At 38.0% G+C, this 27,476-nt stretch overlaps 1 protein-coding gene across 3 annotated transcripts; it reads right to left on the bottom strand.

The window, feature by feature from the left end:
- Positions 1-1,245: 1,245 nt before the first annotated feature.
- On the bottom strand, positions 1,246-27,476 carry LOC121237513 (lysine-specific demethylase 5D). 3 transcript variants are annotated; one of them, XM_041134259.1, is made up of 33 exons: positions 25,915-27,467; positions 23,928-23,985; positions 23,373-23,495; positions 22,839-22,896; positions 22,593-22,729; positions 22,205-22,366; positions 22,018-22,104; positions 21,399-21,581; positions 20,060-20,212; positions 19,781-19,972; positions 19,632-19,697; positions 19,347-19,442; positions 18,948-19,034; positions 18,721-18,837; positions 17,961-18,168; positions 17,768-17,832; positions 17,540-17,598; positions 17,320-17,451; positions 17,064-17,223; positions 16,650-16,985; positions 13,344-13,526; positions 13,193-13,254; positions 12,428-12,506; positions 12,184-12,333; positions 11,935-12,068; positions 11,460-11,580; positions 11,313-11,386; positions 10,111-10,255; positions 9,685-9,834; positions 2,428-2,523; positions 2,241-2,336; positions 1,949-2,148; positions 1,246-1,660 (listed from the first exon to the last, which is right to left on the bottom strand). In XM_041134259.1, exons 1-33 carry the CDS (start codon positions 27,243-27,245, stop codon positions 1,579-1,581), a joined length of 5,382 nt encoding a protein of 1,793 aa, XP_040990193.1. In that variant the 5' UTR covers positions 27,246-27,467; the 3' UTR covers positions 1,246-1,578. The 3 variants fall into 3 exon arrangements, with proteins under 3 accessions (XP_040990193.1, XP_040990194.1, XP_040990195.1); XM_041134260.1 differs by having other exon boundaries at positions 22,205-22,363; positions 25,915-27,466; XM_041134261.1 differs by lacking the exons at positions 1,246-1,660; positions 1,949-2,148; positions 2,241-2,336; ... (2 more) ...; positions 10,111-10,255; positions 11,313-11,386 and having other exon boundaries at positions 11,481-11,580; positions 11,930-12,068; positions 25,915-27,476.

Below are 27,476 nucleotides of genomic sequence, written 5' to 3'. Positions count from 1 at the left end.
ACATCTCGGATTAGTCTATCTTTCTTACCTCTTTATAGAATCCTAGCATTCTTAATTCAAACCATTCGTATTTGTGCTTTAAATGCTAGCTTGTACTAAAAACAGAACATTTCTATTTTCAACCCTAGTAGGCTAGTATAATTTGATTGGTTGGTAATTTAATTTTAATTTTTTATATAAATTATATTTTATAATGTAAATGACCAGAGAATGTGTCCTTTGCCAATTAATTCATACGTTGATAAATGCTTGCTTGATTAGGGGGGAAAAAAGGTGTACTAGAAACCTAGTTAGCAGCACAAAGTATAAAGATTATTTTCCTTCTTTTTAAGTTTTAAGTCTATACGAAAGTTTTATACAAAAAACAAATTACATGTAATATATCAAAACGATGTCAGTTATTATTGATATATTAAAAATATGAAAGTAATATGAGAAAAATTTAATTTTGAAGGACCTGTATATAGAATCATGTACTTTGAGATGAGCATTCCATAAAGTTGACGTGTCATATATTCTCAAACGTACGATCGTAGAGTGAGTGCATCGTAAACCACCCGATGATTTTGGCAATGACCTCGTAAGACACACAGAGAGACCCGGCATCTAGCTGGAACTCCGAGAACTTATTTCTCGGTTTGAGTGGGTGTGGCTGTGCCCCACCATGCAGCGCCTGATCCAACGAAAGAGGCTCCATTTTCAAAGACATCCATCCCCCACAGAGTGGAATTTCTCGTAGCTGCTGCTGCTCCTCGTCACCCGTTTCCAACAATCTTGTTACAGTGAGTTTACTACGTCGGAGTAATTCACTTACGTGAATTGTGATGGACAATTTAATGATAGCAAAGGGGAACGAAGAATATAATAATTGTGGGAGAAAATTTGAGATGACCACACCATTTAAGATTGGGGTTATGTTCATGGAATAACTTTGAATTTGTGCGAACAGGGGTGGGGTGCGGGTATCCAGCAAGGAAGTTTGGAGGTGTTCATAGCAAAACCCTCTAGTCTTAGATTTTGGTCAGAGATGTTTGGAAGTTCTATTGTTTGGATTATGCGTTGGGCTGTCAGAAAACTCTTTAAAGCAATAGTTTCCAAGAGATTTGCATGTCTCAAAAGGTATCGAGCAAGCAATGTTTACTGGGTCTTTGTCCATTGAAAAAGCTGAAGTCTGATGACCCATGTATGTGTGTGTGTGTGTGTGTGTGTGTGTGTGTGAGAGAGAGAGAGAGAGAGAGGGAGAGATTTAATATCAAATTGTAGGGCCTGCTCAAAATTTTCGCATATGCTCATCTGCACGTACAAATAAGAGAGTTTCCTCATTATTTCTCAAGGGGCTGAAAACAGATAATTCAGCTGAAACCATAAGAATCAATTGAATGAATTGAATGATGGATAGCTATCAATGTCCCTTTCTATTTTTGAATATGGAAAAATGGACAAAGACTACTAAGCTCAGCACGTTTTTTAGATACTCTTCTGAAAGGCTTCCGAGTTCTCCACCATAAATGTTCATTCCCAATGCTCAAACTGTTGTTGTGATCTGTAATTGGAAGGATCTTTTGCCTTAGGCTAGAATCAGCTTTTCTCGACTTCTTTATCGAACCTGTTTTTTTCCGGAAAAGGTGTCTTAGGAACAGCCAATTTGGCACGGATTGATCTGTCAAGGCATTAAGAAGGAACTGATTACTCCACGAACATAATTAAACACCGTCTGGCAAGATTTAATCACCCCCATCGTTTTCCTCAGCTCTAATCATTTGAAGAGAATTTATAACATGTGATAAGAAATGCGTCTTTGGAAGCCAAGCCAAACAGCGTTATAATCTCTGTATTTTGTGTATTGACTCACACCCAAAGACCAAAATATTCTCAAGCAAACAGCAAAAATACAAGACATGGCGATGTGGTTGCGATTTTCATGAAGGAATTGTGACTTAAACCTTACCTATCATGGTCCACCGATTGTAATGCAGACAAGTCTCCTCTCTGAGGCTTACATGCAGGACAAATGTAGACCTTTGGTGCGGAATGTAATTTAATGCAATCAAAATGGTACCACTCATCACAGACATCACAAGCAATCATTGCTCTCTGATCATAAGGCTTTCGACAAATGCAATATAGCATACTTCGAGCTCTTAGTAACTGCACTCCACCCAACAGTAGGTCGTCAACGAAAATCCAGGACAACTATTTTTTTTTATGTAAAAAAAAAGAAAAAGAAAAGAAATTGTTACCTTAATCTCCTTCTCCACACAAACAGGCAAACTTTCACCTTCCGCAATAAGTTCAAAAACTTTATCTAAGCTGAGATCCCCAGAATCTGCCGCAACCTGTGCATAAAATAAGAGAGCCAGTGAATGTGTGTATGAGAGAGAGAGAGAGAGAGAGAGGGAGGGAGAGATGAATCAGCAATTTCTAGACCTTCTTGGCATGTTCTGCCCACTGTAAGCCGATGCACTTCACTTCTGTCAGTCTTTGCCTATACTGATCTTCAGGTGGAATGTTCATAGCCAGACCCTGCCACACGTTATTAATTGAGTTTATCATCTATGATGCATTATAAACCTTATCTGACAAGGCACATTTTTTAGGAAGATAAACTTGCTCTTCAGGTTCATTTTTGTTCTTTTGAGTAAGGTAGGAGTAATCAATTGAAGTAAACTCTTAAAATATGAGTAGGGCCAATATAGAACAGATGAAATTGGATAGTAAGCACCCCTTATGGAAGGGAAGGAAAGAACTGACAGATACACGGCAACTATTTTTCTCAAAGCCAATAATAAAGAGCAGTCCTCTCAACAAAGAAGTACATACAAAGAGTGTTTACCAAATTTCGTCTTGTATCTGTATCTTCTTCTAGCTAGGTGTCTCTTTTGTATAGAGGATTTTTATCTTTATCTTCTTCTACCAAGTTGCTTATGTACTGAGTTGCACCTTTTTTCCGCCTTTTAATAGAGGATGAATTATTACTTAGCAAAAAAATGTTTACCAAATTTCATTCTCTCATATCGTCATCTAACCAATTCCGTTTTACAAACAGAATGCCCAAAACCCCAAGTAAGACCACATCAAACCAATAACATCTAGTAGAAATAGCTAGAGCATCAGCATGATGGAATGCTGAAGGATTACTGAGAGCTATGTACGAACTAAGAGTGACTAAAGATTTGCTACTATTGACTGCCTATACTAAACTGCCTGTAGGCTCAAACTGAATCTGCACCACCTCATGAAGCTTAAAACCAGTACTCACAAACCTAAATCAATTATATGACTACAGCGCTAGCCAGGTCTCCTACTCCATGCTCTATAAGTTTCATTTGCTTTTCCTTTCCTTTCTAACAAGAGTTTCTTGTTCCTCCATAGAACCAGAGACACAACACAACAAGAAACTTGTAGGAAGAACATGGGCATTAATACATACTGGGTACTGATGGAATGGCTTTACCATGTCTTTTTCAGTTCTTTTCATTTCAGAGTTACCAAAGAACTTTGTTTCTTTGGGCCAAAGCTGTAGATTTTAACGGCCTAGACTTTCATGATTTTCTTATTTCTCTCTCTTCCTCTTAAATAGGTGTTAACTCTTGTATACCCCATGTGTACCTGGGCTAAGCCTATTCTTATAAATACAATATAATTGTTTACCTATCAAAAAAAAAAAAAAAAGAATGGGTAAAAAAAAGTGTTGGATAATGAAACAAATACTCCAAGTCCATAAAACATATACGTAGAAGCCTAGTAGATAATCATCAAGTTAAGGGTACTTCAAACACTTTTTTTTTTCTCTCCGTACACTTTCTTACTGATGATGAGTCTCGGTGTGTAATAATGTGATTATCATGGTCTTCACAAGACAATTTCTTATAGAATCAAAGGTATTCGAATTGTTAGAGGAAGGTAGTCGATGGATTCGCTTAACATGGAGAAGTTGGAAGGTTACAAATTATTGATCTTGGAGAGGTCTACGTTGAACTGGTTCATTAGAGCCCTTGAGGAATGCTTGACTGGGGACAAGGCGGAGTTTTTTGCAACCTCACGGGATGGTAACAAAAGTTACATCGCGCAGAGATGCTCCAATGCTCAAGGTCGCTATATGGCATTGGTGGAATATGGCAGTAGTGGCAAAAGAAACTTTGTTTTCATACCTAAAGAAATGAAAGGAATGGGTGGAGAAAAATGGTGAAGGCACTGAGGGAGGCATACAGTTTGGAAAATGGGAGCAAGGTTGGTTTGTTAAAGTCCAAAAATCTAACCCAAAAAGTGCCGATGAATATTCTTCCTAAGTCCTATGCAGAGGTGGTCGGTCATCAGGGCTTGCTGCCGACAGGGATGGTAAAGAGGTATATGCTCAGGGAAATGTAGCAACTTTGGTAACAAGGGTGAGGGGCAATTATGGGCTTTCGAAGAAAAAAAAGATAGCCGTTGAGAAAGGACCAAGATGTGTGTCGTTTGCTAGAGCCTGCAGAACAAACATCAAAATGGGAAGACTCCCTGACCGAGAGAGGACCCTTGGAGAGGTCTGACGAGCTTTCTTCTTTAAAGCAAGAACTAGTGAAGTTGAGAAATTTAGTCAATCTTATGATTCAACAGGTGGATAAAACTATGGGCTTGGGCCTGGGTTTGGACATAAATGGGTCGCGCCAGAGGCGCTATATGCGGGCTAAGAAAGGTAAAGCCCAAGCACAGCCTAAGCACTAGCGGGCTAAACAACCCACGATTCACACAAGGGACCCCATCGACAAGGATGCGCCGTCCTCTTCCAACCACCAGCCGGCGACCACACAGAACCCATCATCGGTGGCAAGGGACCTCATGGGTTGAACCCAGGGCGACAGGATGCCGATATTGAGGCCGCCCATGGAGTTAGTAATCAAGAATGGTTCTCGGGCAGTGGAGGAGGGGCAGAAGGAACCGATGCTCACACAGACTCTACCGCTGGGAACAGGTGACCTATTGGGTGCGCTCTTGGTCGACGGCTTGCCAAGGTGGATGCCACCAACAGAGGAAAGAGCCGAGAATGAACACTAGGCAAGCCAGAAGGAGCCGACGAACACACAGAATTCATCGCCGAGAGCAGACGACCTAGTGGGTGGGCCTATGGTGGCCGGTTTGTTGGAGACGCCGTCGCCGACGGAGGAAGAAGCTGAGGATGCTCATTGTGGCTGTGAGAGGGGGTCTCGGGCTGAGGAAGAAGGCCAGAATGAGCTAGCGACATTGTTTGACATAGAGGGAAGTCCTATTGTTAATATCTCTATACGGGAACCTCAAATGGAACCCCAAACTGATGTTGGCACCTTGGCATTATTCACACCCAGTTGGTGTAGCCCTTTGGTATTCCTAACCAGAATGTATCCAACGAAGGGTCTATGAGAATATCTTGGAGACTACCTGAGGAAGGTGCTCCTACCCCTTTCGAGAATATCATGGAAGTTGCGACTGAGGGGCTTGTGTAGGAGTATGAAATGCAGTTGGCTTGTAGGGAGCTAGAGGAAGGTGTTGCCTACTCAGAGAAAGGAATAGGGGATGACCCAAGCCCCTTATGTTCTATGCTACCAGGTTCACATTGGGCCAATCTTCAGTCAGATTGGGTCCTCCAAAAAGAGGATGAAATGAGGGAATGCAAAGATTTCGTGTGAGGGATTTGACGATCAATTCAAAGCCCTCATCATCGCTATTGCCTCACTTGGCTAGATCCTACGCCAAAAAAAAAGAGGAATTAAAGAGACTAGCTTGCTCTATTAATTATCGGGAAGGTAGTGCAAGTAGAGGAAGGAGTAAGGGTAGGGTGAATACCTGTGGTTTATGAAATCAAAATTTTTATCTTGGAATGTAAGGGGGCTGAATAATCCGGGTAAGCACCTCCGTGTTAAAAACTTACTAAGAAACTGAAAGGTAGATATCATATGTCTTCAAGAGACCAAGTTGAAGTTCATAGATAGAAGTATAGTTAGAAGTTTGTGGGGATGCCTTCAGCTGGGTTTATCTCGCTTCTAAAGGGACATCAAGAGGTATTCTTCTGTTGTGGGATATGAGAATCGAAAAATTGTTAATCCAGTTAAGGAGTATATCGGGGAAACATTTGGTGGCCTGCTCTTTTAAAAATGTGGATGATGATTACAAGTGGTCCTTGCTGGTGTATACAGTCCTAATCTGGACAGCAATAGAAGGTTCCTTTGGGAGGAGATTGCTGGGTTATGTAGCTGGTGGGATGGGTCATAGTGTATTGGGGGGGGGGGGGGGGGGGGGGGGGGGGGGGGGGGGGGGGGGGGGGGGGGTGGATTTTAATGTCACCCATTTCTTGAGTGAGAGGTCGAGGGATTCCTGTACTAGTCAGGCAATGGCGGAATTTTCTAATCTTATTTTCGAACTTGACTTCGTCGATTCACCTTTGGCAAGGGGGAATTTACATGGTCCAATGGGAGGGTCTGGTCAAGAGTGAACAGATTCATCGTATCCTCGTCTTGGGAGGCCCTTTTTCCAGATTTACGCCAAAAGAGACTCCCGAGACTTTGTTCGGACCACTTCCCTATTTTGCTTGATTGCGGGGGCCTTCATGAGGGACTTAGATATTTTAAATTTGAAAACATGTGGTTGAAAGCTGACGGCTTTGTGGAGAAGGTGAGAGTATGGTGGTCCTCTTATGATTTTTCTGGTACACCCAGCTTTGTGTTGGCTGGAAAACTTAAAGCCTTGAAGAAAGACTTGAAAACGTGGAATGATGAAGAATTTGGGAGGATCAACGATCAAAGGAAGATTCTTTTTGAAGAACTTGCATGTTTGGATGAAAAGGAGAGTGTCGGGGTTCTCACGAATGAGGATAAGGCAAGGAAGATTGTTGTTGTGGCTGATCTGAAGGAAGGAGATAAGTGCACCAGCTTTTTTCATAGAGTAGCCAACTCTCATAGAAGGTTTAATGCTATTGAGGTACTGCATTCAGATTGTAATGTCCTTTTAGACAGATCCGATATTAAGAACTACATAGTGCAGTTTTTTGACAACCTACTAACGGAACAATTTCAGTGGAGGTCTAAAGTTGATGGGTTGACATTCAATACGATCGATCAATCATGTGCTGGTTGGTTAGAAAGGATGGACAACCTACTAACGGAACAATTTCAGTGGAGGTCTAAAGTTGATGGGTTGACATTCAATACGATCGATCAATCATGTGCTGGTTGGTTAGAAAGGATGTTTGAAGAGGTAGAGGTGCTTAAAGTGCTAAAAGGAATGGACAGCAACAAAGCACCGAGACCAGATGGATTTTCCATGGCATTTTTTTAGGTATGTTGGGATATTCTCAAGGATGATGTTATGAAGGTTTTTGCCAAATTTCACTCACACATGAAATTCGAGAAAAGCCTTAATGCAACCTTCATAGCCCTTATTCCGAAGAAGGCGAAGTCGGTCGAGGTGAAAGACTTTCGCCCCATAAGTCTTGTGAGTGGAGTGTATAAGATCATATCCCAGGTTCTCGCCAACCTTATGAGCACAGTCATGGACGATCATTTCAAAACCTCAAAATGCTTTTGTTAAGGGGAGGCAGATTTTGGATTCGGTACTAATAGTAATAGCAAACAAATGTTTGGACAGTAGAATTAGATTTGACACGCCAGGTATCCATTGCAAACTAGATATGGAAAAAGCCTTTGATCATGTTAATTGAGACTTCTTGGTTTATGTTATTGGCAAATTTGGCTTTGGGGAGAGGTGGCGCAATTGGTATTGCATCACAACTGCTAGATTCTCAGTGTTGGTTAATGGCTCTCCTGAGGGTTTTTTCAACAGCTCTCGTGGATTGAGACAATGAGATCCTTTATCTCCTCTTCTCTGTCGTAGTCATGGATGTACTGAGTAGAATGATAAAGGCAGCCAGGGATGGGTCTTTTTTATCTGGATTTTCAGTGGGTGGTACTTCTTCTGGGAGCGTCAATGTATCTCATCTTCTTTTAGCTGACGACACTTTAATTTTTTGAAAGTTGGATCCTAATCAAACCGTTCATTGAGAGCTCTCTTGCTTTGTTTTGAAGCTACTTCCGGCCTTAAGGTGAATTTGTCCAAATCAGAACTAGTTCCGGTTGGCTTGGTAAATCCTATTGCAGATTTGGCTCAAATTTTGGGTTGTAAGGTATCTTCTTTGCCTATGAAGTACCTCGGTCTTCCTTTGGGGGCTCCTCATAAATCCAAAGTAATATGGGATGGCATGAATGAAAAAATTGAGAATAGATTAGCGGATTGGAAAAGAATGTATCTATCTAAAGGGGGAAGAATCACTCTTATTAAGAGCACGTTATCTAACTTACCTACGTACTTCCTTTCATTATTCCCTATCCAGGCTGGTGTGGCTAATAGGATGGAAAGAATTTTCCATGCTTTCTTGTAGGGCGGATTGGGGACGAGAAAAAATTTCATTTGATTAAATGGGACAAGATTTGCACTCCCCTACCTTGTGGAGGCCTGGGGATTAGAAAACTAAGTATTTTCAATAAGGCCTTACTTGGGAAATGGTTGTGGCGGTACCATCATTAAAGCGAGGCTTTATTGAGGACCGTGGTTGATGCCAAATTCGAAAGTACTTGGGGAGGCTGGATTTCTAATGAAGGGTGAGGATTGTATGGTGCGGGTGTATGGAAATTTATTAGGAAGAGTTGGGAGGATTTCATTCGTAATTTTAGATTTGTGGCAGGACGTGAGTTAGATTCTAGGTTGATGTTTGGTGTGGTGATGAGTTAGATTCTAGGTTGATGTTTGGTGTGGTGATGCTGCCTTAAAGGAGACTTTTCCTTCTCTTTTCAGAATTGCTTTGCATAAGGAAGCCTCTATTGATGATTACATGGACTCTTCGAATGGCCTGCTGCAGTGGAATGTCATATTTACCAGAGCAGTTCAAGATTAGGAAGTGGGAGACATTATGATTTCTACAGCACCTTGTACACACTGAATTTGGAACATGGCATGGAGGACACTGTTGTGGACACATCCCGTGAACAAGAAATTTTCAGTTCATTCTTTATATAAGGCTATGTCTACCCACTCTTCTCAAAATTTCCCTTGGAAGCGCATTTGGAAGAGCAAAGTGCCCCTGAAAGTTGCTTTATTCAATTGGCTGGCCTCTCATGGTAAAATTTTGACCATAGACAAGCTAAGGAAGCATGGTTTCTTCATAATGGATTGGTACTTCATGTGCAAAAGGAATAGCGAATCAACAGACCATCTTCTTCTCCATTGCGATGTGGCAAAAGCTCCATGGGATGAAGTCTTCTTAATTCTGGACATTGCTTGGGTGATGCCCAAAAAGGTGGTGGACCTATTGGCTTGTTGGAGCGAAACACGGGGAAACCGTCAAGTAGCGAATGTTTGGAAGATGGTGCCCTTATGTCTTATGCGGTGTATATGGAATGAGAGGAATGGAAGATGTTTTGAAAATAGTGAACATTCATTGGAGGGGATTAGAGACTCATTTTTCCAAGCTGTGTTACTTTGGGCTAAGACTATTGTATTAGATGGGGGTAATTTTAGTGACTTGTATGCGTCTTTTTTCGTTTGTAGGCTGTAATTAGGCATTTCTCACTTATATACCACCTGTGTTCTCGGGCTACGCCTAGTTTTGAAGATCAATAAACTTTATTAATTATCAAAAAAAAAAAAAAAAGATAATCATCAATGATCCATAAAACATGCCTCTTTCAAATGCTGCTGAATCTGTTGGATTGTGGGCTTATGTAAACTCTGTAATAGTATGTTGACTTTAAAGCTCCATGAGAATCTTGCTAATGCTAGATCAAGGTTGCGATTACCCAGCTGATCATAGAGACCCGCAACTTCAATGGCCTGTACAAAGCTACTTCCAATCAGGAAGAATACACAAATTTGTGGCAGTAATACCAGTTTCTCAGAAAATGATCATATTGTCAGAACAGCAGCTATATGCATTTTATGCTAACCATCAATATATCTAGCAAGAAAAAGTTAAAATCAATACCCACTAAGGAAATATACCAAATTCAGAGAGAGAGAGAGAGAGAGAGTCAATAATGTAGTCCAACACTACAACCACATGCTTCCACAGCACACTGTAACAGTAAGTGGTCCAGTCTCAACAAGTACCTTCATGGCAATAGTTAGTTTTTCAGAGACAATGCTGAGATCTTTATCACAAGAAGCCAAAGCAAAATCAACTAATTCTGTCAAGCAAGATCTGCATGCCAGGGCTTGATCCACAAGTTGCTTCAATGCATCCCTTTCCTCAATCCTGTAAACATTACCAGTCAAAATTTGAACTCATAAAAAAAAAAAAAAAAATCCCATCACAATTACACAAGTGCAACCCAATCAGCTTGAGGTAAAATGACTTCAACTACCTTTTTTTTTTTTCTCTCTCTCTCCAAACTGAAGAAAATACAACATATCCAGCCAATCCATGAGTCAAACAAGAAACAGAGACCCAAAAAACAAATAAAAAGCGCAATATAAGACGAACCAGCCAAGCCAACCTTGATTGATATATTTATCAGTTGGAGATGAAGACACCCAACTTTACAGGGTATATTCTCAAGCTAGTTCTTGATTGCTAATAAACCTTCTCAGTTTTGCAGTACCTTGAAAGTTATAAAATTCATGACCTGTATGGCAGGAGAAACTACCATGCTGGCAGTTTGATCAACTACAAGAACATCATTCACAGACTCACCGTCCTAAATTTACACAACCCAAGCTTTCAAGCCCTCTGTACTTCTCTGAAGTCTTTAATCAAAGAGCTAGAGCTGAGTCAGTTTAAACAGAAAGCATCTTGCATCTGAAACCTCCTGAAAATTTTTTGCTATTTTACTACCACTGCCAGGAATCTTAAGCTCCAACACTGATAATCAATTTGGGGCAGGAAAATAGAAATAGTGATATGTTTAATTTCACATTGAGGGAGTAGATAAAATTTCTACCATGCATGCTCAGCATCTAATCAAGAAAATAAAACAATAAAATATAAGCCATAGTTTTGCCATTTGTTTTTTTTATTGGCAGCGGGTGTCTGGGAACAATGTCCCGACTAATCCCGGGGATACACAGGCCCTCAACAAGGAGTTTCCCACAAGTGCACCTCAGGAAATTCAAGGGGAAAATCCCCCAGTCCAATGGCCCCTAGAAATTGTTTGCACCCAAGGGGATTTAAACTTTAGACTGGCCTTTACCACTTGAGCCAACCCCTAGGGGTTTTTGCCAATTGTTTACTCAAGGAAATAAAACAAACAAAGAAAAAGAACATATAAACAAGGAGTTCTCATCAGAGGTACTTCAATGTTGCAGCTTATTACCATACAAAGAAATCTTCAGCATCATGTAGAAGTTCAATGAGCATTTGTAATTCAGGACGCTTCCCTCCAAATTTCTGTACCACACAAGATATGAGATGGACTATAAGAGCTTCTTAACAAAGACACTTCAAAGAAATAAATGCATACCAGAGGGCCGCCTTTATTTTGACAAATTGATCCACCCTGCAAAAATTGGCAATAGGGGCATCTATACACTTCTGCAAGATTTGAATCTGTTGCCATTGGTCCTAGGCACCGCAGATGATAGCTGTTCATATAAAATATACACAAAACATCATGATAAGAGAACATAAAAACTAAAGCAGGGGGAAAAAGGTTAAGATAAGGGGAACAACAATTAAACACCGATCCTAATCACATTATTCAGTTGCCAAGCGAAAAAAGAAAGGAATGAATCTTGACCAAGATAAAAAGAGTACTGGAAAATGTCGGGTCTTGTAACACAAAATTGCCAAAAAATAGCTCAAGTTATTAGTGGACAAATTTGAGAATGAAAATTGAAATCACCTACTTTGCAGCAAATAGGTTATTGATCAGGGTGTCTTGACCATGATAAACATGCTAAAGAAGAGAAACATTGACCAAGCAGCAAATACCTTACCAGTCCTTGCATATTGAACAAGTAAGAAGCACCAGATCCTCAGCATCACTGGAGCAGCAGATACATAAATTTCTTGCTTTGCAGGCACGTGATGTTTCATATATGTACAAAGATCTATCTAGATCCTTTTTAATCTGAGCAATAAAAAAAATTGGAAATATATCGAACAGGCATGTAACCAAACAATCAAAATTTTCACCAAACCCTCATAATTGAATAAGAAAAAGAATAACATATAAAGATTAAAACCTTCCATAAAGCATCAAGCAGAGATTTCTCATCTCCAATTGAAGTCCCTACAGCATACATGCAGCGTTTCATCCACTTCTCAATCTTTTCAACTTTAGATAAGACCAAATCAAGTTCGGTGCAACTGAAAGCAACAGAATTTCCAAGCTCCTGCAGATGATCACATAATATTTGCCAAGTACACAAGTTGGTCTTTAATACAGATTCATAATATTTTCCAAATACATGCATAAACCCAGCATACCTTGAGCTCTAATATTAAACACCAAGATTGATCCTCAGACTTACGATTGAAAAACTGAAGCACCTGTTCTTGCCACAGCCTACATTCACAGTTAAAATGTGATAAGCATATCACGTACCACAAAAGTAACAAATAATTAAAAGAAACATATTAGATATATTCCCCAAGCTCAATTAATTTTATAAATTGAGAAAGCTACATGCTACATGTGTACTGAGGGGATGGGAGTTGTATGAACCTAAATTGTTCATCAATATTAAAGAATTTTTTTACAAGTAATTAAAGATTTTATTAAAAACACAAATGTCGGAGGAAAGCCCAAACCACATCTAGGTCTATACTCAGAAAAGACTAGTCAAAAGTTATAATTAGAGTCCCTTATAATCATTATAAAGGGCTCAAACTTCTCCCTCCCAAACAATGTGGGATACCATTCACCATCTTCCTATACACGATTCGGGGTATTACAGTAGTGGTTTCGCTAACACTTGAACCTTTTACAGCATAAAAAAATTATGAAAGAATATATTAACATATATGAAAAGGCTTTATATACACTTATCAAATGGATGAAAAGGCTTTATACACACACACACACCCACACATTATATATATGGAAAAAATCTTGAAATTTACACTGCGTGTGACGGTATACAAATCTATACGTGTGAATATTTCTGCTGCAAACCCGAGTGATAAATTTCAGGTAGAAAAAGGTAGAAACAACAAAAAAAGACAATTGGATGAGACAATCAATTCACTCACTTGTGTTTCTGAATAGAATTTTGAAGTTGACCAACCATCACCGGAAAGGAGACTTTAATATACTGAGAAGAGAAATCTTACAAGTAAGATCTACATAAAAAATTGACTTCAAATGATATAAAGAGGTAACACAATGAACAAAAAAATATACCTGAGAGTCAGCAAGAACTTCTTCAGCATCACTCAGCTTCCATCTTTTGAAATTTTGTGGCGCAGCAATGGCCTTTAAGGCTTTCTTTAGCCATTTAACCCCATCGATCAATGAACTACACAACGGACCAGAGGCACATTTATGGGGAAGTTGCTCTGCAACCTTCATCAAGCTCTCGACATCCTAAAGCATAAAATGTGAAGAAAACCCTTCATCAAAATGCACCACTAAGTAAAAAAGTAAAGAAGAGATATTTTGTACAATTCGACTAAACCTAACTCCCAATACAATTGGGATTTTAAAAATAAAAATGCATGCTTTAGTTATTGCAGACAAACAAGAACAGCTTATAACAAACCAAAAAAAAAAAGATGATCAAGTCACAACTATTCTATCTCAAGAAAACTTTATCAATGTGCAAAAGAAATGGCAAATCAAGTACATTTATGCATTAAAAGCCAATGCTTGATTAAGAAAACCAGGAAGGTGGCGATTCTAAAGCAAACCTATTAGCCTCACAGTGCAAACAAGTATTTAGAATTTCTTCATTATTTTTTTTTATAAGTAAGACTTACTTCATTATTACTGCTTGAAGTAACAAATAAATGACATTAGTTTTGATAAACTTGCTAAACTTTCCCGATCACTCAGCTACAACAAAAATAACGTACATATGAAAATAAGCACATGCTTCGTTGTACCCATCGAGGTTCAGAGAAAAGATAACAACAAGCACATGCATGATTAAAAATCATCAGCGTGCTATATGGCCATGTTAATTAGTTTAAGAAACTGGACAGCCTTGTTTTTAACTCAATAGAGCAGGTTGAAGTTGTGTGGTTGGAAAGAGAGTTTGAAGAAGAAGAAGTTCTAGACGTGGTAAAGGGTATGGACAAGGATAAGGCTCCGGAACCGGATGGATTCTCTTTGGCATTTTTTCAAGATTGTTGGGATGTTGTTAGAGATGATATCATGAAGGTGTTTGCCGAGTTTCACTCATATATAAAGTTTGAGAAGAGCTTGAATGCGACTTTCATTGCTCTTATTCCTAAAAAGGCAGGGGCTGTGGAGATAAGAGACTTTAGGCCTATTAGTTTAGTAAATGGCATTTATAAAATCATCTCTAAGGTGCTGGCTAATCGTTTGAGTAGGGTGATGGAGAGGATAATTTCACTATCTCAAAATGCTTTTGTGAAAGGTAGGCAGATTTTAGATTCTGTTTTAATTATTAATGAATGTTTGGATAGTAGATTGAAGTTGGCAAAAGCTGGAATTCTTATTAAATTGGATATGGAAAAAGCCTACGACCATGTAAGTTGGGATTTTCTTGATTATCTATTGAGGAGATATGGCTTTGGTGTTAAATGGCGATCGTGGATAAAGCATTGTGTTTCGACTTCAAAATTTTCTATATTGGTGAATGGATAACCAGCTGGTTTCTTCTGTAGTTCTCGTGGCTTGAGGCAAGGCGATCCCTTGTCCCCTTTTCTTTTTGTTATGATCATGGATGCCATGAGTAGAATGATTGAAAAGGCTGTGGAGGGTAATTTTCTGTCCAGTTTTGTGGTGGGTAATGAGATAAGGAATAATTTAAAGATTTCTCATTTGTTATTTGCTGATGATACCTTACTTTTTAGTGAGCCTGATTTGGATAATATACGTGCTTTATGAGCACTTTTGCTGTGTTTTGAAGCTGCTTCGGGGTTAAGAGTTAATTTATCAAAGTCTGAAATTGTTCCTGTGGGTGATGTTCAGAATTTATCAGATTTGGCAAACTTACTGGGGTGCAGACTCTCTTCATTGCCTATGAGGTATCTTGGACTTCCTTTGGGGGCTTCTTTTAAAGCTGTAAACATATGGGACGGGGTAATTGAAAAAATTGAAAGGAGGTTAGCTGGATGGAAGAGGATTTTTTTGTCTAAGGGGGGTAGACTCACTCTTATAAAAAGTACTCTGTCTAACCTGCCCACCTATTTCCTCTCTTTTTCCTCTTCCGGAAAGGGTTGAAAGAAGAATTGGGAGTTTATTTCGAAACTTCTTATGGGGAGGCATAGGTGAGGAAAAGAAGTATCATTTGGTTAGTTGGAAGAAGGTTTGTCAACCGTTGGATCACGGTGGTTCAGGGATTAAAGATTTAAGGGTTTTTAATAGAGCTTTACTTGGAAATGACTTTGGAGATATCAATTGGAGAGCAAAGCTCTATGGAAAAATGTGATAGATGTGAAATATGGAAGTTTGTGGGGAGGATGGTGTTCTAAAGCATCTAGTGGAGCTTACAGAGTTAGCTTGTGGAAATTTATTAGAAAAGGTTGGGATTACTTCTACAATAATTTCAGATTGAAGATGGGAGATGGAAAGAGTATACTCTTTTGGCATGCTCTGTGGTGTGGGGATACTGCTCTTAAGCTGGAATTTCCTGCCCTTTTCAGAATTGCAAAGGATCAAAATGCAGCTGTCTGTGATTTGCATTGCAGTAGCAACATGAAGGTTGAATGGAATGTTATTTTTAAAAGGGATGTTAATGACTGGGAAGTGGATGAAGTTAAGGCTCTGCTGATTAAACTTTACAGCTCAAAACTGGTCCAAGATAGAGAGGATTGTATGGTGTGGATTCCTGCTGGAAATGCTAAGTTTTCAGTTTCATCTTATTACAGAATTTTGTCAAGCCATAGTAGTTGCGTATTCCCTTGGAAAAGTAGTTGGAAAGTGAAAGTTCCTTCTAAGGTTGCTTGTTTCTATTGGGTGGCTTCTTTGGGCAAAGTATTGACTACTGAAAACCTTAGAAGGAGAGGTTTGTTTATTGCGGATTGGTGTGTTTTGTGCAAAAGGGATGGAGAATCTGTAAATCACCTTTTCCTTCACTGCAAAGTGACAAGATTCTTGTGGAACGAGGTTTTGAGTTGGACAGGATTACATTGGGTTATGCCTAGGGAAGTGGTGGATTTATTGGTAGGGTGGAAGGGTGTGAAGGCTGTAAGAACGCGATGTGTGTTTGGAAAATGATTCCTCCTTGTCTTATGTGGTGCATTTGGCTCGAAAGAAATGGGAGATGCTTCGAAGATAGAGAACGTTCTTTGGGATATCTTAGGGGTTTTTTCTTGAGTACTTTGAGTTCTTGGGCTAAAGCTTTTGTAATGGCGGATAATTTTCTGCATCTGTTTTAGCTTTTATGGTGGTAGTTTTCTTTTTTGTTTCTGGAAATTGTGGGTATTTCCTTTGTATACGTCCTGTGTACTTGGGCTTATGCCTATTTCTTTGAATAAAATTTATTACTTATCAAAAAAAAAATAGTTTAAGAAATATCACCTCAAAAGCAGGAGCACCAGAGCAGAAAGAAAGCACCTTCTTGCACCATTGCAGGGTAGAATGTGCACCTTGAAGTTCAGGAATCTCACAAAATTCAAAATGAAGAGATGATCCACTTTTTATGACAGATTCAATTTTAGAAACTACAGATTCTATTTTCAAAATAAGGCATTTGCCCATTCCATCGCCTATATCACTCAAATCGAATATGCACATAGCATCTTGCAGAAGAGAACGTGCACCGTGCCCCCACTCCAAGCAATTCTTCAAAACCGTTTCTAGCACCCTGCTTTCTTCCAAAGAAATCTTCAAAAGCTTTGACTGAGAAACCAACTCCTGAGAAATATGAAACATATTATCATACAAATGGTCCAATTTCAAGCAAGGCAGCCATGTATAGGAGAGAGCAAGAACCTTCAAGGCCTCAACTTCAAACAAAGAACTTGAGGCAGGAGCAGCAGACGTAGCAAACATTAAAAAGGGCTCTGACTTCTTTAACCAGGACTTCGCTATTAATACTGCATCTTTGACATCATTAAGAGAAGGTAGAATTGCATATATTTCTTCCGAAGCCCTAAAGAAGTTCAAAGTATACTGTTGTTACTGGAAAGCAAAACAAGCCATAAAAGTTAAAAAATCAAAAAAGGAACAAGCAAAGCATCCCCAATACATCATGACATCTTCAAATTCACTCATTAGAGCTGCATGGGCAAGAATATCTTTCGCTCTTTCCTCCCAATGCATGGCAGCAGCAAGTACTCCATTCATTTCAACAAATAATCTCTCTTTCTCAATCTGAATCCTGAAAATAAAATTGAAGGTTCAAAGAAGAAGCTTATCGAAAAACCTTTAGCATATGTCTTTGAGCAGAATTGAGGCAAGAAACATACACTGCAGCCTCCACCATCAGTTGCTGAATGAAGTCCAGAGACATTTTTGTACAGCGTGCCTGTTATCAATATCAAATAAATGACTAAAGTTCACCAGTGAATTTCTAAAAGAAATCCATGAAGAACAAGCACTAAAGCAACCTAGTGTACCAAAATCAATTAGCAAACATAATCTTGAAACACACACACACGATCAAACAGGCAAAAGCTTTAACAACATCAAACTACCTTAAGAGCCCTTTTCCTGCAACAGGCCTTCTTTAACTCGACCTCGACTAGAGGCAATTCATCAACTGTTCAACACAAACCAACCATTAGAACAATGTACAACAACTGGAATGATGACTATAATAAGGATGTCCAAAAGTATCCAATATCAAAAAATAATAAAAAGAAAAATTGCATATGTCAACAAGCAAACCTTGGATTCTTAAAGACGCCCCATCTTTGAGAATGCTACTTAACTCATCAACTACATTGTGATGATCCTCCCGTTCATTAATGTTCAAGCGAACATCATTAAAACGGGAGATCCACGAAACAGCATCAATGTGGTATTGTGTCAAAAGCTTCAGCTCTGGTATGTTAACAGTACAACCATTCAACTCTTGAAGAAGCAATTCGAGATTCTGCAAAAAATTATTTGTTAAAGATGTATGCCTTGAGTTTGATAAATGGCATCGTTTGGATGTTGAGATGAGATGAGAAATTTTCTTTTTATAAGTAAACGATATTATTAATAAGGATAGGCAAAGCCCAAGTACACAAGATGATATACAAGAGATAGATGAGATGAGAAATATGTGAATAGTAGTGAAATGGTTTGTGAATAGTAATTAAATGGTTTGAATTAAGATGTTTTATTGGGTTTTGGGAAATGGGAGAAAAAAATTGAATAAAAATATTATAAATTATAATTATTGTTATAATTTTTTTTTTTAATATTTTTTTTGTTTTGAGATTTGAAAAGGTTGCATTGTTTTTTGTATTTTATTTGGAAGTTTTAGAAAATTATAATAATTAGGTAATGATTAGATGAAAAAGTTGAATATTTGAAATTGAAAAATGTTTGTGTTTGAATGATGTTTGGGAAGGAAATGAGATGCGATGAGATGGGTTGAGCTATTCAAATGAGGCCTTAAAACCACCACGAGTGAAAACAGAAAACTCACAAAGCTAACCTTTAGATTAATAGGACCTTTCAACATCTCGCCACACTGATCACGACATAATTCAGCTTGCCTTAATAGATCCAAAAGCATTCCTATCTCTAGGACTTGAACTTGAAGGTCCAAAATCTGTTGAACATTGAATTCAACTACTTAAAAGTTTGATGCATATAGAAATAGCCATTAAAATTGACCAAAATAAGATATCATGATTGCAAAAATATAGAAATCCAAATCACCTCTGACTTTAACTTGTAAAGGATATCAAGCTCTATTGCTGCAGGATGTTTCTCAGAAATGCATTTTCTTATGCTTTCTATCAAGACCTAATGGGTCTCAGTAAGAAAAGCAGATTAGAAATCAAATAAATGGCCATAAAGATAAGCCATGGGAGAAAATAAATTCAAAAGACAGTAACTTTATTTAGCATATTATGGCTTTAGCCACATGGGAATCTAAAGAACGCTTACAATGAGTTTTGTGTGGCAAAATAGAAACAGAGTGAGAAGAAAAGCCTTTTACCGTATAACAGAACATGGTTTATAGCTTATATCTTCTTGCAGAAAAGTCCAATTCATCAAAGCAGAAAATTTAAGAACATAAAAAATTCACCGCAAAGTAGGGTCAACAGGATATACCTTTACTGAAGAAATTTTCAGGGATAACTTCTCACTCTCTTTCACATATATTGGTAGGCCACAAGCTCTGGAGTACAAAAATTCCAACTCGGAAATCTGCAGTAACAACTATCAGTCAAAACGAAAGGAGAAAGGGAAAACATTACAGTATAACTGATTAGTACTATTAGCAACAGTAAAAAAGTAAAATTAGTGCCACAAGCTGCAAGAAGACAATTACTTCCAGCATAATGTTAAAAATAATATAAATTTAATGAAAATATAGTTTATTGCATATGGAAATACTTTTGGGCATGTTGATAGAGCGTGATCAATTTCCTGAACCAACAGCCTTGCCTCTTCTGCATATTCCTGAAAGCAAACAACGAGTTCAGTTCCCAGCCATGGGGCAACCACATAGCAGAAACAACATTCATTCATTAAACCATAATAACCTTCAACTTGAGATGCCCAGGCTCATTACAGGGAACAGGATTGAAACTCAGCAACTCATGAACATATTCAAAGTGAACTTTATCTAGATCACCACCAGAATGACATGACCAGTTTTCAACTTTAGATAGACAATCTCTTATGCCTTCTGCCCACTTCCGTGCTTCAACCAGATTTTTTGCAGTGTCCCGCACCTGTCCAAAGAAAGATTTTTTTGCTTAAGAACTTATTGTTGTAAAGTCCAATTTTTTTAGCAACAAAATGAGTACAAAAAAGCTCACAGAATCCATTTCAGAACCAGCCCAAAGAAACTGTTCAGCTTCCTTCAACACAGCAACATAGGCTTCACTTGAAAATGGATTCTTAGAAATCTTCGATGCTCGTAAAAGCCATTGGGCTGCAAGCTGATCCAGAGTAACATGGCCACCTTTCACCTGCATCCAACATCATCCCAAAGAACAATAGTCACATAATAATCCCTACTCATGAATCCCGATATGCTTAATGGTATACATCACATGAAGAGATACCTCCGGAGACGGTGCAAACACAATATATCTTTTACTCAGTTAAAGCCCAAACCCATGTAACACGCTCACATCACATGGATCACGTAAATCATCGGCTTTACACTGACAAGATGTGATCCCAATAAATTGTTTACATCCAAGGTTCAACCTTAGACCTAACAACCAATCTTATACTTCTTAATGCTGCAAAATTCATTAGGAAGTATAGGGGGTAGTTTAGGAATAGAGATAGTTTCATCTCATCACAAAACTTCTCATCTCATTTCCTTCCCAAGCATCACTCAAACACAAACACTTTTCAATTTCAAATATTCAACTTTTTCATTTACTCATTACCTAATCATTACAACTTTTCCAAACTTCCAAACAAAGCACAAAAAACAATTCAACTTTTTCAAATCCCAAAATAAAAATAATATTAAAAAACTATATTCTTTTTTTTATAAGTGAAAAAACTATATTCTAATAATATTTTTAACTTTAAAATATTTTTATTCAACTTTTTCTCTCATTTTCCAAAACCCAATAAAACATCTTAACTCAAACCATTTCACTAGTATTCACAGATTTCACATCTCATCTCATACACCAAGTATCCATATCACAAACAAATTCCACTTATACAAGAAGAAAAGAGGTATATTGGAAATTTTCCATATTATGGCCCCGTTTGGATTGAGAGATGAGATAAAATGAGATGGTTTTAGATTAGTTGAATAAAATATTGTTAGAATATTATTTTTTAATATTATTATTATTTTGGGATTTAAAAAAGTTAAATTGTTTCTTATATTTGTGTGAAAATTTGGAAAAGTTGTAATGATGAGATGAGATGAGATGAGTTGATATCACTTCTCAATCCAAATGGGGCCTATGTCTAATTAAATCACACTATTTATATGAGGAAATAAATGGAAATAATCAAAGGAAAAATACAAAGAAGACTCGTTCTATCGATGATCCAGAACCAAATGCACAGTGAGAAAAAGCACTAGAGTAGCATGCGTTATAAACAGTGTAATTAAGAAAACTAACCAGAAGGATAGCAAATGAAATTCAAGATAATCTAGTCGAATGTCAAAAACTAAACCTTTTTTGTCAAAGCATTTTGTTCACTGGAACTTGATATTTGCCTTCGCATATTCCTACTTTGTGTAGTCTCTTCACAACAATGTTTATCAACTGTAAGCACAAGGCCATACAATTCTACAAGTGTATGACGATAAAGAAGACGCAGTTTACTAGATTTGCATTCACAAAGGCGTTCCCAGTGCTGCATAAGGCAGAGACAATCAGTCAATTAAAATCAACATAATAAGAATCCCTATTAAAAAAAGTGATTAAAAAAAGGCTCCAAACAGATGGCTACAAGAAGCATATATGAGGAACAAGATCAAAACTATCTGGTCCAAAAAAATAAGAGGTTCTTGAAAATCAAGAACCTATTAAAATATAAGACTACAATTGAAAAAATGGTAAAGTGAACATGTTCCAAAAAATTAAGGTTAAAAATGTGCCAATCAATTGGTGAGCACTCCAACTCAACCTTAGACAAGTGAAGCAATTATAAGACGAGTCCTAGTGTCTTGCCAATAAGCTATAGCTTAAAATGCATCTCTCTCACTCTCTGATTGGCAAGTTAAACCTACAAGGTCTAACTACAATTGGCGTAGAACGTTTTAAGGAAAGAAATTAAGAATTTCACATACCTCGAGACACACAAAGGCAGATGGCCTACAGCGGCAAACAACAGCAGAAAGATAGAGATACTGCTTGCATATAATGCATGTCGGATCCTACAAGGTCAACCAGGAGATATTGAGCACCACTACGTGTATCTTGAAACAACTGCAAAAAATGTAGACCAATATGTGTATGTATGCAATATGCTGATACCTCTTCAGTACCCACATATTCAAGGCATTTCCGAGGGGACATAGGAGATGATCTTATAATTCCATTTTTCCACAGTCGCTCTCTCGAACTTTTCTCATTAGCATGTATTTTAAGCAATTCTCTCTTCAGATAAGGTGCTACTCTACTATTGCAATCATTCTGCTAAAAGCAAAAAAATAGTCAAGTAGAAAAAACAGGCAGGTTACTGGAGTAACTCCATGATCCAAATAAATAAGCAGTGCGCAAAAAAAAAAAATACACCACCAGTGGTTACATATGATAACAGGTGAGGAAAAAAAAAGAAAAAGAAAAAAGAACAGCGCGGGGTAAATTCAACTCTAGAGACAAAAATTGAGTAGAAAATACGCTGCAGGTTAAAACTTGTAACCTCTGCTACAACACAAAGAAGTTCCTCATGAGACAAAACAGCAGCTTTGCGATACTGCTTATACAGATCTGCTCCAATACGACCATAAGGCAGCCAGTCAGCAGGAGCAAAATTGACGGCCTCCGCACAATTTAAACCTGTAACGAACAATGGGCCAAATTTTTATATGGAACAAATGATTCATTATGAATGAATAATTTCTTCAAATAATCACCACTAGCTAGTAAATCTAAAACGGAAGCATACCAAGATTGAAACCTCCATGGTATGATCTAGGGAAGGTGATGACAAAATTACCAGGCTCCTGACATGCAGCAAGAAAATCATATCAAACAATTTCAAGGATACAGACAAATTCATCAATAGCCACCTAAAGCAAAGTACCATTAAAAAAATATCACAAGGAGATGCTCTACAAAAGTAAATGTCGATACAGCAATTTGGACATGAAACCTATTCCCATATACTCAATTGTACTCATACCCACAACTTTTATAGTGCAAAAAAAGGGTACAAGGACCCTACAGTCTCTTATTTCTTCTAAGTTTGAAAAGCGACCCTTCACCATTTCCCCCACCAATTAAAACTCAACTACACTTAAAAACCATTTAAATATTCTATTGTATATTTCCCATAAATAATCTTTTGCAAAATTATGAGACATTCATCAAATCATTAAACTAATTTACCAGTTTTTTTATAACTTATTTACCAATTTGTTAAGAACAAAGGAAGAGGGCAGAAGAAAATAACATAAGACAATAAGATTTCACGTCAAACCTGCTGTATGCTGTAGACAGGAACTCCATTTTCTTGCAAGACAGATGGATTCAACATGGTGACAAGCTGGAAGAGTAGATCTGGTTGTGCATCAAAAAGATCAGGAAGACTCTTCCGCATGACCTATACGAAAGTGGGATTGTTGGTCACAAGCAAGTTTTCTTGAAAAGTTCTTGATAAGAAGAAATGGATTGGACAACACATTACATAACACTAGTTGGAGCTGACCAGCATAATAGAGACAATGCCAGATAATTATCAAGGTATTGAATTAACCTACTTCTGCAAGCACAGCATCACATATCCCAAAAGAACTAATATGTTTTTTTATAGGATCCCAAAAGAACTAATATATATATATATATATATATCACAATTTCTTTTCAAACATGATTAGTACAAACTATCTTGAATACAAATTTTTTTTATTAAGATTAGACAAAAAAGATATTGTAAAAAAGAGACGGGAAGGATATCCAGCCGAGGGATGCAAATGAATTTGAAACGAAAAAGATACATACATACACAATTATTCCAAAGGAATCCGAGAACTACCTTCTCAAAAGCATTGGCTTCACTACCAGGAACGCTGTACCAACATTTTGGCTCTCCCCTAAGACAACAATAGAAGTGAGCATCTCTCATGTAAAACTAAATAAAAGAGGCAGAAATCAAACCAAACCACAAAAGATTTTGTGTTCTGTATTTGTTCAATAAATGTATATACACTGATAATAGAATAATCTACTCAGTAACACAAATGTCTATTTAATGACTCGCCTGGCAGAAAAAAGTGTGAAAAAAATTCAACCTCTTTTTGATAAGAAATCAAAGATTTTTTTTTTTTTTTTTGAACACCGGATATCCAAGAACAAAGTCCCGACTAATCCCGGGGGTGCATAGGCCCTCGACAAAGAGTTTCCCGCAAGTGCACCTCAGGTAGTTCAAGGGAAAGTTCTCCCAATCTGATGGCCCCTAAAAATTGTTTGCACTCAAGCGGTTTCAAGCCTTAAACCTGGAGGGAGCATACTACCAAGACCAAGGCCTTTACACTTGAGCCAACCCCTAGAGGTTAAAAATGCAAACGGCATGGTAAGTCAGCCACTCTGATGCATAGATGCTTTTTCCCAACTTGATTAGAGCAGAATTCTAAACTGCCTTGGATTTCTCCAAGAACACCAACACCAGCAGCAATCTTTTCAGACACAAAGAAGGTGGATTAGAACTGCATATTACACTTGATGAAATGCCTCCAATATTTTCTTTTCCTCACGCAACTTCTCCTCAAAATGAAAAAGAATATGGTACACTCGAATTCCACGGAGCCAAATTAAGTTCAAAGCAAACTGAGACAAACATAAAATATCTGAAAGCTGAACCAATAGAGACAAATTCCAGGGTCCAACTAATATCAGTCAACAATTTTTAATCTGTCTAGTTCCCAACTAGGTGTAATCTCATGTATACTTCCTGTGTACTTGGGCTATGCCTACTTCAATATCAATAAAATATCTTCCTACTTATAAAATAAAAATAAAAATTTAATCTGATCCTTTTGCTTAATTTGCAGGAGAAATTAAGCAAAAGGCTCAGGCTGCCAAGCACATGTGTGGATTCGTGTCTTGAAAGCAAATTCTTCAGGTAAAAATGATGGAAGACAAGCCTGAATCCATGACACACCTCCCAATACCCCATTTAAGTGGGACCGGCAATGTGAAATGGCCCATTTGTTTTGTTTAACTTGTGTAAAAGTGTCTTTTGATAAGTCAACAAATCAAAAACTAAACCCAAGAGTATCCTTTAAAATTTTTTTGACAACTAATCAAAGAATCACCATTGTTTAATTAGCTTTTTTTTCAATTGAGTATACCTTTAAAAAAATGTCCAGTAAATACTTCAAATCTATCTTAACCAATTTAGACATCTATTTTGGTTTAAGTTTTAAATCCCTAATATTTTGTTCGCATATCATCTTCCTCTATGTAGTGAGTTTTTCCTTCCAAAGTTAATGCTACTAACGAGCAACTTCCATTGTTTTTTTTTTTTTTTTTTATCAGTAAAAAGTAATTTTAACGAGCAACTTCCAGTGTTATCCAATCATGCATGTCAAAAACAGAAATATTGTGGTGCATTTGGAGGGAAAGAAACAATAGCAATTTTGAAGACTGCGAGCAGACATTGGATGAGCTTAAACTTTCTTCTTCGACACTCAGATCCTTTGGGCAATTGCTATAGACTTTAATGGACTAAGTTTTCATGATTTCCTAGCATCTTTTTTCTATTCCGAATTAAGCATTTCTCTTATATAAGTCCTGCGTACTTGGGCTATGCCTTCTGTTTTTATCCATATAATTTTCGATTACTCAAAAAAAATGGTCAAAAACAGGTATACTAGTTCTGAAATTTATTAATATCAATAGGTGTAGCCAAGTACACTGGATGTATACAAGAGTCAAATAGAATATGAACCATAGTTAAATAATTATGAAAAGAAATTGAAATAGATGAAGGAACAATGCATAAGGTACAATTAGATACATACCAGTGTAGATAATTCATCGAGTAAAAACAATGATCTTCAAAATGCCAACAAAAAGCTGAGAATAGCATCCCAATATACAGCCAGGGCACCATAACACCAGTAATGTTTTGATGAACAGCTCGAAGCATTGATCCACTCAACTTGGGCAAGTTATTAATATTCCACGGAGTATCACAGTATTCATCCCAAAGCTTAGTTTCAACTATTTGTGGTCTCTGGTCAGTTGCACGTGGAAAGCCACTCCCATATATAGAAGTATCTAAGTCACTGCCATAGATAACTTCAACCTCGCCCACCATCCCCTCCACAATTTCCCAGAACTTTTTCTCAATTTGCACCAGTGAAGCAGGTCCTGACCCAAACCATCTCCTCTTAGCACGATCAGCCACACGCCTAAAAGCTTCCAATGTGTATTGTTTTCCAGGCACAAAACCAAAGCAATCCTTGTCAGAATTCAAGCACTCCAAGCAATACCAATTCCCTGGTGGAACCTGCTTTAAAGGCGGGGAAAGACAGTATATATGCCACCCCTTATTACACCTATCACACAGAAGCATCACTTCCCCATGCAAACCACTTCTGCATTGTTCACAAATCTGATCATGCTCCTCCTCCTTCACCTTACAAACCTTTACCTTATCACCACCATTATTCCTCCGTCTTCTTTTCGAGCCCAACGATTCAGCCTCCTGCTCACTCATCCCCTCATCATGCAATGCTCTCTTATAACCACCACCTGCCTTCTGATTCAACCGATTGTAATATTTCTCATAATCATATAAATGCTCTCGATACAACTGACTCAACACGTGCTTCGCACACTCTGAAATCTTCCTAGTTGACCTCACAAATCGTGAAACCTCCCCCCATTTCTTCTCCTTCACAACCTTATTGTACCCACCATACCGCTTCACTGCATTAAACAATTTACACAAATCCAACTCCTCCCCCTCGAAAACCACCTTCTTCCTCAACTTTTTCCCGCTATGATCCTCTAAAAACCTATTGTACTCCAATTCAAATGTCTTGGAATCGCTTGCAGCCGGCCGCGCCTGCAACTGGTGAATGGCTTGGGTTTTTGTGGGAAAGGTAAATGAATCACAATTCAATGCAAACGGGGGCTTCCAACTCTCTGGTGGAACTATCTTACAAATCCCATAAGGCTCAGCCTCTGGCCTGATCTTGTATATATACTCCAAAGGGTCTCTAAATTCATCCTGAGTTGGGTAATACACGGGCCCAGATGGTATATTCAATGAACCAAAAGATGGAACACTACAATTATGCCCTAGCACCCCCTTCTCCACAGCCCTAGGTCTCCCTTTCCCCATTGACTCCGCCGGACACACATAAAAAACCTATGCATACACCATTTATCTATTCATACAACTAAGTACAACAATAGAAATATACCCCATAAATAGCAGTATTGCAGTATTGAAAAGCAAAACAGAGATTTTTCTAGGGTTTGCACCGTACCTTTGCTTTCTGGGAAACTGTGGGGGAGTGAGTTTATTCGGTTGAGAACAAGGCGGCCGTGATTAGTAGTGGATATTTGAGGG

This window comes from Juglans microcarpa x Juglans regia, chromosome 6S, assembly GCF_004785595.1.
Source record: "Juglans microcarpa x Juglans regia isolate MS1-56 chromosome 6S, Jm3101_v1.0, whole genome shotgun sequence".
NCBI classification, from domain to species: Eukaryota; Viridiplantae; Streptophyta; class Magnoliopsida; order Fagales; family Juglandaceae; genus Juglans; species Juglans microcarpa x Juglans regia.
This window is presented reverse-complemented; position numbering and strand designations above follow the sequence as displayed.

Bases quoted from the DNA above. Each gene is read 5' to 3' on its own strand.
- LOC121237513 (XM_041134259.1), bottom strand. From the start codon at position 27,245: ATGGGGAAAGGGAGACCTAGGGCTGTGGAGAAGGGGGTGCTAGGGCAT. The intron at 23,496-23,927 runs GTAGTTCTCGGA...ACTTTCGTATAG, and splicing joins AAGCCAATGCTTTTGAGAAG to GTCATGCGGAAGAGTCTTCC. The intron at 18,169-18,720 runs GTTAGCTTTGTG...AATTTTTTGCAG, and splicing joins AAGGTCCTATTAATCTAAAG to AATCTCGAATTGCTTCTTCA.